Here is a 10,778-nt window from a genome sequence, read left to right on the forward strand (position 1 = left end):
GGCCTCTTCCTTCTTCCTAGTCTGTCTCAGTCTATAAACTGGCTGTTACCTATGCACCAGGTGCATCCGTAGCGATACTGCCTCGGAAACCCAAGGAGGGGTCGCTATGAGTCCGTCCGACTCCACAGCACATAACGAAAACAGCAATAACAACAACATCCCCTCCCTCTGATGGCACAGTCCTTAAGGCTAACCAGATTGCTAACCAGAAGGCTGGTGGTTCAAACCCACCAGCCACTCCTCTGAAGGAAGACTGGGCAATCTACTTCTGTAGAGATACCGTCTCGGAAACCCAAGGAGGGATCACTGTGAATCTGAAACGACTCGTTGGCAGTGATTTTTTTTTTTTGTATCCCCACCCTAATCATGCCTTAATAACATCCTCTTTCTTTCAAACCTTTTATGGGGCAACATCTTTCCCTTGGACCTCAGGCCATTTTGTCTGCTTGAAACATTGTTCCCTATATTTTACCTGGCTAACACCTGCTTCTCCTTAGGATTTCAAGGAAGTTCATTTTCTCAACCTAGCTTAGGTCTACCTACTAAGTGCTCTAAGTGCTTAGGTCTACCTACTAAGTGCCTTTGTATTTTTTTCTTATGGGACATTTACCACAACTATGATCAAAATGGTTGTTTAGTCATTTATTTCTAGTTAGTGTCTATCCCCCAAGGAACAAGGCCCAGTCTTCACTTTATCCCCACTGTGTCTAGCATAAATAAGGTCTTTATAAATACTTGTAAATGGCAATAAATACAGCAGACATATCTCATTTGCTATTGGGGGGGGGGCGGTAAGGGGATAGGAGTACATAGTTAAAAACTTATTTTCTGATCCAAAACTGGGACAAGAAGAGCTATTGTTGGACAAGTTTCATTTTATTTTTATAACAATCAACCTTCAGTCCACTAAAATTTTAGCACTCTGGTAGCATAGTGCCTAAGGTATTTGACTGCTAGCCAGAAGGCTGGCAGTTCATATCCACCAGCCACTTTTCAGAAGGAAGATTGGCCAATCTACTTCCTTACTGATAACCACTCAGAAACCAAAGGAGGGGTCGCTATGAGTTGGAAACAATCCTATGGCAGTGAGTTTTTTTTTTTTTTTTTTAGTTATGATCAGTTCTTGGCCAGAAGGCTAAAGCATGAGGAAGTTTGTCCTCACTAGCTTTATGACAATCAGGCTGGGTCGCTTTCTTGTGAGGTACCCGGAGTAATGACCAAGGAAGAGCCCACTAAACCACCCACTGAAAACCCACTAGCCACTCCTCCTCAGAAGGAAGGTTAGGCAGTCACATCTCCTCGGAAATCCAAGGAAGGGTCGCTAGGAGTCGTATCCCACTTTGGAGCAGCGAGTTTGGTTTTGGTTTGGAGAACCCACAGCTTTCCGACTGGTGATTGGCTCTAGCCCCCCAATTAGCTTTCTCGGTCCCTCTGATTCATTGCTTCCGGCCACGCCCTTCACCGGAAGCGCGATTGGGCATGGCCTCGGGCCGGGAGGGTGGGATTTCGTAACTTGTTTTTTAGGGGAAGTGCAGTCACTTCCCGAGTGCGCGGTAAGATTTGAATTGCTTCTGCGGGGCCTTTGTCTGCCGGGTCAAGCGGGCGCAGAATGTTTTCTCCAGCTACTTGGCCTTGGCGAATGTCTGGGCCACGGCACCCTTCCTGTGGCCTTACTTCTCTACGACAGTGATTCCTTTTCTTGTTGTTGGTAATTTGTTAAATTGATCAAAAATATCGCTTGAGAAGCAGTCGTGGGCAGGCGCAGACGCTACGGCCTCCAGCAGTTTGGCAAATCAGACACAGGCGCCGTTAATTGGTCTCATTTCCACAACTTTTCACGGAGTTACTGTGTGAGTCCAAGACGTTTGGTTGTTGTTTTCATGAGGCTTTTTCTGTAACTGTATAACGCATTTTGAAAAATAAAGTTCCATTATAGTGGAGAATAGACTTGTCGCTTTTCGATCGTTAAACATACTCTGACGTAATGTGCTGGGTAATTAGAATGCAAACAGGCAGACGACTGTAGGGATGAGTTTGGAAGTATGATTTGGAGCTGTATTATAATTTCTTGTGATATGCCAAGAACTTGAGACATTACACAGTGTGCAGTGATGTAAAGCAGTTGATATTGTCTGGATTTCGAAAAGTTAGCTATGACAGCAATAGTAGACATGGATTAGAGCGGGAGGAAATTGGAAAAAGGGCCTAGACAGTTGCAGGAGTTGAGGGGAGAGTTGATGGCCTGAAATAAAAAAAGGAAAAGAGTCAGGATCGAGAGAAAAACAGATAATATCAACAGGAGTTGTTACAGCGTGTTGGAGGAGGTTACAGGGCTGTGGAGGGAGGCAGAATGAGAAATCAAATATTGCTAACATTGACTACTAACGTTGAGGCGCCAGTAACTCAAACTGCAAATTCGGAAGGAGTGGGGATTTTAAAAATTCACTTATTTATTCTTTCATCACTCAATGAATATTGTGCCTTTGTTAATTTATCAAGGAGTTCGTGGGTGGTGCAGACAGTTAACACACTTGCTGCTAATTGAAAGGGTAGTTTGAATTCACCCAGAGGTACCTGGGAAGAAAGTCTTGGTGATCTACTTGGGAAGAGTCAGTGATTGAAAGCACTGGAATATAGTTCTACTCGGACAGTACAGGGTCGCCATGAGTCGGAATCAGACTCCATGGCAACTGGTTTTATTTTGTTTTGTTAATTACTTACCAAATACTGTTTTAGATGCCAGGGATACAACTGTGGATAAGACAGATAAGGCCCTCTACTCTGGCTGAATTATATCCTAGTGGAAGAAAAGGAAAAGTAAGTCAAACTGAATCTGTTTTGATAGTGGTCGATGCTATGAAGAAAAAAGAGGGACTAGGATAAAAAGTGACTGGAAGAGGATAGAAAACAATTGTTGCTGAATTAGTCATGCCAGGCCTTTAAGGAAATGACATTTGTACTGAGACCTTGATGATGACAAAGAGCCAGGCATGTGATGAGCCAGGGAGAGGACATGACAGGCAGAAGAGCAAAAAGTTCTAAGATGCAAAAGAACTTGTTGAAAACACAGTAAAAAATGCCAATATGGCTAAACTGCCCTGAACAAAGGGAGAAGGAATTAGGAGATGACATTTCGGGGGTAGATAGGGCCAGATTCTATGGGCTTTGTAGGCCCTGGTTAGGCATTTGGAATTTTTCTGAGTTCAAATGGAAACTGTGGGTGCTACAGTGTGACAGATGAGATTTTTTATTTTTAAAACATCTGTCAACTGAATGCAGATCGGAAGTGAAGAAATAGAGTTAAAGAGTGACCTATTTAGGATATACTACAGAAATGCTCAACGACACATAACAACAACAACACAGAAATGCTCATTTGATGGGCATGATTAAGTTCCATTTTAGTCACGTTGAGCCTCCTGTATCTCTGGGACAGGCACATGGAGAGGGGTTTATAGACAGCTGAAAGCTTTGGAGAGAGGTCAAATAGACTTGGAAGTTCTCTAGAGAAGGAAAATAGTTAAAATTAGGAATATAGATAAAATTCCAGGACAGACCATAACATTTCATATTTACTTATATTCTACACAATATTACAGGCTATACCACATGTTGCTGTTATCTGCTCTTGAGTCAACTCCAACATTATGTGCAACAGATCAGTGCTGCCCAGTCCTGCATCCTCCTCACAGTTGCCAGCACGTTCAAGTCCATCATTGTGGCCTTCTGCCAGTCCATCTCACAGAGTCTCCCACACCCTCATTGGCCCTTTACTTTATCAAACATGATGTCCTTCTCTGGCAGTTAATCCATCCTGATGATGTGTCCAAAGCAAGTGAATTGGTCAGTGTTCTGTTGTAATCTAAAGTTTTCATTGATTAATTTTTGGAAGTAGATCACCAGCTTTCTTCAGAGTCTGTATTGGTCTGGAAGCTGAAGTGAAGCCTGTCCACCATGGTTGACCATACTGGTGTTTGAAATACTGGTGGTATAGCTTCTAGTGTCATAGCAACACACAAGCCACCACAATATGATAAACTGACAGAGGTGGTAGACAGTAATTGTAGCTAGGTTACAGCCATTGTAAGTGGGTAAGACAGGCAAAAACAAGGGTGGGGTGTAAAAGTACAAAAGAATATATAGTAAGAAGAGGTGAAATGAGGACTAAGGTCAGGTCTTGCAGCATGTTTGATTTTAAGAGAATAGTGAAGAGGAATGATTAAAACGTAAGTAAAAGTAGGGAGAAAAACCATGGTAATGCAATGTTTAAAAAAATAAAAAAGGCAGGGAAGAGAAAGTTTGGTGCAGGGGAAGCTAGATAGCACTGTCACAGACTGAGCAGGGTTCGTGAGCTGAAGACTGGAGTTTAGGAAGAGATTGGTGACTGCTGTGAAACAAATTCAGTTAGAGAGGTGCAGGAGGAAGCCAGACCGCAGTGAGTTGAGGACTAAAGGGCCAAAAAGTGGGCAGTGAGCAGGTACTCCACGCGGGAAAACTGATGGTAGGAAGTAAGAGTAAACTGGGGAAAGGTATCTATGGAGGTTTATTTTTTTCTGACAGGTGAAACTTGCCCACATTAGTAGTGGAAAGGGAGTGTGATTAGTCTGAGAAAGGACTAGCAATATTTCATAAGATTTATTGTGCTCCTGTAGTGCTATCACAGTACTCCAAAAAACCAAAACCAAACTCAGTGTCATCTAGGTGATTCCAACTCATAGCAACCCCATTGGGTTTCCAAGGCTGTACATCTTTAAAGAAGCAGATTGCCCCATATTTCTTCCATGGAGCAGCTGGTGCTTTGAACTACTGACCTTTTGGTTAATAGGCAAATGCCTTAACCACTATACCACTAGAGCTCCTTTTCACAATGGTTGTTGTTGTTGTTGTTACGTGTCATCGAGTCGGCCCAGACTCATAGCGACCCCTCCTTTGGTTTCCGAGGCAGTATCACTACGGAAGTAGATTGCCCAACCTTCCTTCCGAAGAGGGGCCTGTCATATGTGTTGTCTCATTTAATCCTCTCAACAATCCTATTACTATCCCCATTTTACAGATGAGGGAGGAAGGAAACCCAAAATACCTACCTATCTTACAGCTAGTAAATGATGGAGTGTGGATAAAACCTGACCCTCTAAGTCCCTTTCCGTACCACCTATGTGTGGAGAGTGTAGATGGAGATAGAGTAATTTGAGGAGTGAAATAAGGAATCTTAAAACACTTGGAGGTTAACTTGCTCAGTGGTGACATGAAACTGCTTCTTAATGCCAGGCTGGGGACTAGAATCCAGATTTTTAAAATTTCTTTTTCAGTTGTTCTTTTCTCTTAGGCTGAATAGATACTTTTGGCTGTTGCTTTTTACACCAAAATCTCTATACCCAAATGTCATAGAGAAAAAAACTAAATATTGAAGCACCAGATTCTAATTACTTATCTTCAGATATTACTTATGAAAATGAAACTTCAAAAAACTTATGTTTTTTAATTTCAAAAGGTATGACATTTTTAGATAGAAAAAGCATACATTTGATTACAAATGTATGTTGCATTCTTATTGCAGAGGTGAAATTTGCTTGTTAATGTAAAATGAGGTACAGCATATAATTTATAGAAACTGAATGACAGGAGAAGTAAAGCTACAAAAACTACCAGGACCATTACAATTTGGTGGGCCATCTTCTCTCTGTAAGGGGCTCTGGTGGTGTAGTGGGTAAGGAATTTGGCTGCTAACCAGACGGTTAGCGGTTCAAACCCACCAGCTGCTCTGAGGGAGGAAGATGAGACAATTTACGTCTGTAAAGATGTACAGCCTTGGAAACCCAGTGGGGGTCACTATGAGTCAGAATTGATTTAGTGACAGTGGGTTTTTATCTTCTCCTTGTAGATTATCTCTTCACATTGAAGCAAAGCCCTAGGAGTTAATCAAGGCATTCTGTAAAGGATGTTCATTTCATATCCTTTAAGTGTAGTAAGATACCACTTTTTCTCCAACAAAAATAAATGCAATACCACCATGTTTGAGTATGTTTTTATTTTGATAGAACTTTCATACATTAAGAGAACTCTTTGTACTATTGTTTTTCCTAGCTCATTCAGCCTCTGCCTTGGAAGAACATCTTACTTGTGGTCATAGTAATGGCAGCTGTAGTTCGAATGGTACTTTATGAAGATGATTCTGTGCAAGTACAATATACCGATGGTTCCAAATTGCAGCTTTCTCCCTGTGGCTCTGAATTTTTATTTGAAAAGGCACCTCCTGTTTCAGCACACCCTTTAGAACAGCCAGAAAGAATTCGTCAAAGGACACAGTTTGTTATTAGCACTTTCCGAGTAAGTAAAGATAACATAAAAACAACTCTGTTTAATATTAAAATCTGGTAGAGGTGGGCCAGAATATGAAAAGTAATTAGTACTCCAGATCAGCATCATTCGAGATTGATTTTCAAATAAGCTTATACTTTATATTTCTTTTTGTAGAAGCAGCTCCAACAAGCCCTAGATTTTCGAAACTCTTCTGCCACTTGTCCTTTTCTATCTGAAAGCATCATACCTTCTGAAAGAAAAAAGGTAAGTTTTCTGTCAGCCTTGTTTTCATAAGTAGTATTTGGTTTTCATAAGTAGTATTTGACGATAAGTAATTAGAAACAGGTGCTTCAAGATTTTTTTATGACACTTGAGGATAAAATCTTTGTGGTAGAATGTGAACTCATATACATCACCAGACAGCAGTGTTTTGATACTTTGTATATTGATTGAGAACACAGAAGTTAAATAGTTCATCTACTTGCCTCTTTTGCTGTAGCCAAGGATTATATTCAAAATTTTTCAGATTGGTGACTTTTTTATTCTTGGAGGTCTTAAAATTAAGAAATTATGAGACCATTTCTAATAGCTTTTGTGTAGTTATTTTTCAGTATATTGTAGAAGTGGTGTTGTTGTTGTTATGTGCCATCGAGTCGGCCCTGACTCCTAGCAACCCCTCCTTGGGTTTCCGAGGCAGTCACACTATGGAAGTAGGATTGCCTGACCATCCTTCCGAGGAGTGGCTGGTGGGTTTGAACCGCCAGCCTTCTGGTTAGCAGTCAAGTGCCTTAGGCACTGTGCTACCAGAGATTATATTCTTATGCTTACATTTTATTTTGAACTTTTTGGGATAATAATAATAGCTGTCATTTATTGAGGGTTTATACATGCCAAGAACTAAGAATGGTATTAAACATACTTAATAACATGAATATGACATGGGTACTTGCTAATCAAAATGGGCACCAGATCAGAACAGGTATATTGGCTGAGTATCAGCCCCATTTTACAGGTGAGGAAACCAAGCCTCAGAGAGCATAATGTAGTTTGTCCATTGACAGGTTCTAAGTGACAAAGAATTAGAACCATAGTCTATATGACTCTGAAGATTGTGTCTTTTAACTGTTTTCTGCTACTTTTCTGCTGCTGTTGTGATACGTGCCTGCCTACTGAGGAATTTTCTATTATATTGTGTAGTGGCAAGGGAGCCATCAGAAAGTATAAGCTGTGTCTTCATCTGGAAGACTATTTTTCTATTGTCTTTACTCATTAAAACTGAATAGTTTGCCTCTAATGCTGTAGTTGGATTATTGGATATTCTAATTCCAGTAGAGAGAACTTTTTAACTGACCATCCCTACAAACTAGCTTTGCTGTCAGTGAATGCAGCCCCTAATTTTATCATCCTAACAACGGTGTCCATAGAGCATGTTCCATAGAGTCAAGTACATGAAATAACTCAAATTATACACATAAGTATCAGTGTAAATTTGAATTTTCTTGACAGTAATTTTTTAAAATAAATCTAATGTTTTAGGTAAATGGGAGTTGAAGTCTTTAATAGCTGGGCAAAATTAATCAATTAAAAGGTTCTCATGCAATACCTACTTTTTTAAAATACGATTTTATTGTGTTTTTGATGGAAGTTTACACAGCAAGTTATGTTCCCATTTGACAATTTCCACACAAATTGTTCAGTGACATAAGTTACATTTTTGGCAATGTGTCAGCATTCTCTTTAATTGTGTTCTGGCTATTCCATTTCCAGTAGTCCGGTTTCCCTGCTCACTTATTTTCTCATCTTGCTTTAGAGTAAATATTTACCTTTTGGTCTTATACAGTTGGTTTTTCAGTAGGGCATTGTTCTTACAGGTAATATCCTTTGTTTTGTGTGTCACTCTGCTGTTTTGCTAAAAGATGATCTCAGAGGATAGTTTCGGTTCAAGAACACCTACTGTGTTTATTTTGTATGAAAAAGTGTGAAGACATGACATAGGCAGTATCTGTTGTGAGTCATTTGCTCTTAGTCAGGATCTGTTTTGCTGAGTAATTTATTTATTTTTTTAATGTTACTCTTTAAGCCATCTGGAATTTATTTTGGTGTCTGGTGTGCCAGGTACTATCAGGGCAGGTACTTCACACATCTTATCCTGCTTATTCCATATAATAATCCTCTGAGATAGCATTTCCCAGATATTATTCAGCAATTTCAATACCATTTAATAAATAATTTTCCCTATCTCCCTTGATTTGCAAAGCTTACTTTATCACATGTAACATTTTAAGACATGATTCTTTTTCTGTATCCTTTAAGATGTTTTATCAATGGTATTTTATATAGTTGCATACCACTTAAGTTACTTTTCTTTGAATGTAACACATTATAGTGTTGTACCTCCCTTATTTTAATTTTCAGAGTAGACTTTTGGGAAGGGCCTCACCTCTCTGCTTTATAGTACATAGTGTACATTTTAAACCAAAATATACTTAATCCAGTGCTAACTATAATCAATATGATTTTTTTCTTTTCTTTTCTCCTCTCTCTTTTTTTTTTTTTTTTTGTTTTGTTTTAACCAGTGCATATGTACGTGTGTTTTACTTCTCTTTTTCTGAGAGGTAATCGTAACAATATCAAATATTCTGTAGGAAGACCACGGGTCCCCCAAGTTTATGATCATGGATTCTTCCATATTTAGTCTTTACCTAAGAATAGGCTAGCACCTGGGTCATTTTTCATTCTCTCTCGGTGGTAAAATGCAAACAATTTTAAGAGCATTCTTGCACAGTACTTAAGTATCAAATGTGTGGAAAAATTGGACTGTTTACAGAAGATCCTCACCATCTTTTTCCCCCTCAATTCAGCGAAACTTCATTGACATCTCAGAAGTGAGATGGCCTGGTCCCGACACTGATGATGCCATGATGTGTACGGAGAGTGGCACTGTGAAGATATCTTCTGTAGATGGTCATGCACACCTTTGCCTGCCCAAAGCTCAGCATGAGTTTACAGTACACTTTTTGTGTAAAGTTAGCCAGAAGCCAGACTTATCTACGATATTGTCAGAAAAAAATAATCAAGCCAAAAGGGGCAAACTAATTGAAAAAGCCGACAAAAACTGTACTTTTGAAAGTTTATCGGGACAGAAACTAATGGACAAAGAAAATGAACTTTATTGCCATATCAAGAAATCCAGAGAACCTTCTGAGAAGAAGAGCTGTGTAAATGGAACAGATGGGCGGGAGGAGATGCCTTTGCCTAATACAAAACACACTTGTGTATACACATGGGTAAAGCAGTGCTGGTCTGTGGCCGCCTGTCCAGAGGAATGGAAGTACCCTTTGTCTTTAGCACTTAATTTTCATAAGAAAATCAGTGAAATGCCTAAAGTTGTTGCAGATATCACCCAGAAGAGAGATTTAGCTCCTGGTGTTTCAGAGGAAAGAGGAGAAGAGGTTTCTGTTCTTCCCAGGGCCCTGTTACTCAGCTGTCCTTCCCCACATCTGCATAGGTAATGGAAGAATGATTTATTTCTCATAAAGTTTTTCTCAGAGCTAGTCTTTACATAAGAATAATATTTCTTGTAAATCATCTGATGTCATTCATAAGGAAAGTTCATTCAGTTGACCCAAAACTTTGGTTATAACTAACAGGAAATAATTTTCCTAGCAAATGTGTTGGTTATGTTTCTTATTGGATGTTCATGCAATGAGTATATGCAGAAGGCTGACTATACACTAGATACTTTAGTAGGCACAGAGACTACAGAAGTGAGTGAGTCATAGGCTCTGCTTTCTAGGAGCAGAGTCTAGTACTGCCCTTGAAAAGGTGATTGGAGTGTGGTAAGTGGTGGGCTGTGCAGGAACAAGCACAGAGGGGCCCAGCTGGAGCTTACTGGAGCTTGTTACCTTGGTCGCTACAGCATGGGTCCCCCAAGTTTGTGATCATGGGTTCTTCCATACCCAGCCTCAGAGGCTGCCCTTATGTTTGGGGTAAACATGGAGAGGTTTCTGAATGGCCAGGTATAGACCAGTCTTCATAAATAATGCAGCAATGATCATAGCTGATCCTTACATAGCATTTATGATGTGTGAGCCCCTGTTGTGAGACTACCTGTTTCATCCTCATATTACTCTCATGAGGGTTAATAAGATAACGCATTTTATAGATAAGGAATTTGAGGCACAGAAGTATTAAATAAATTGACCAAAATCATACAGCTAGTACATGTAGAACTTGAATTTGATCCTTGATAGGCTCTGGGTACATATTTGTTGCTTAAAATATGGGAATGATTTATTTTTAAGCTTTTGGTGTTGATTTAGTTAAAATTTGAAATTCCACTATTATGACTAATCATCAAAAGACATTGATGATTCTGAGTAACAGTTTTTCAGTAACTTACCATTGGCCTTGGGTTGAAATCCATTATCCTTAACAGGTTTCCATGATTTGATCTCTTTCAATCTCTGTAGCCCTCA

The 10,778-nt window shown here is 39.7% G+C and overlaps 1 protein-coding gene across 1 annotated transcript in view; it reads left to right on the forward strand.

Moving 5' to 3' along the window:
* Positions 1 to 6,132: 6,132 nt before the first annotated feature.
* CUNH5orf34 (chromosome unknown C5orf34 homolog) overlaps positions 6,133 to 10,778 on the forward strand; it is a 33,638-nt gene continuing 28,992 nt past the window's right edge. The window contains exons 1-3 of the mRNA XM_007954012.1: positions 6,133 to 6,327; positions 6,475 to 6,564; positions 9,162 to 9,808. Of these exons, the coding sequence (XP_007952203.1) occupies positions 6,133 to 6,327; positions 6,475 to 6,564; positions 9,162 to 9,808 (932 nt within the window). The remainder of the gene's footprint in view (positions 6,328 to 6,474; positions 6,565 to 9,161; positions 9,809 to 10,778) is intronic.

Source organism: Orycteropus afer, unplaced genomic scaffold (assembly GCF_000298275.1).
Source record: "Orycteropus afer afer isolate SDZICR_OR568_19922 unplaced genomic scaffold, OryAfe1.0 scaffold00425, whole genome shotgun sequence".
Lineage (NCBI taxonomy): Eukaryota > Metazoa > Chordata > Mammalia > Tubulidentata > Orycteropodidae > Orycteropus > Orycteropus afer.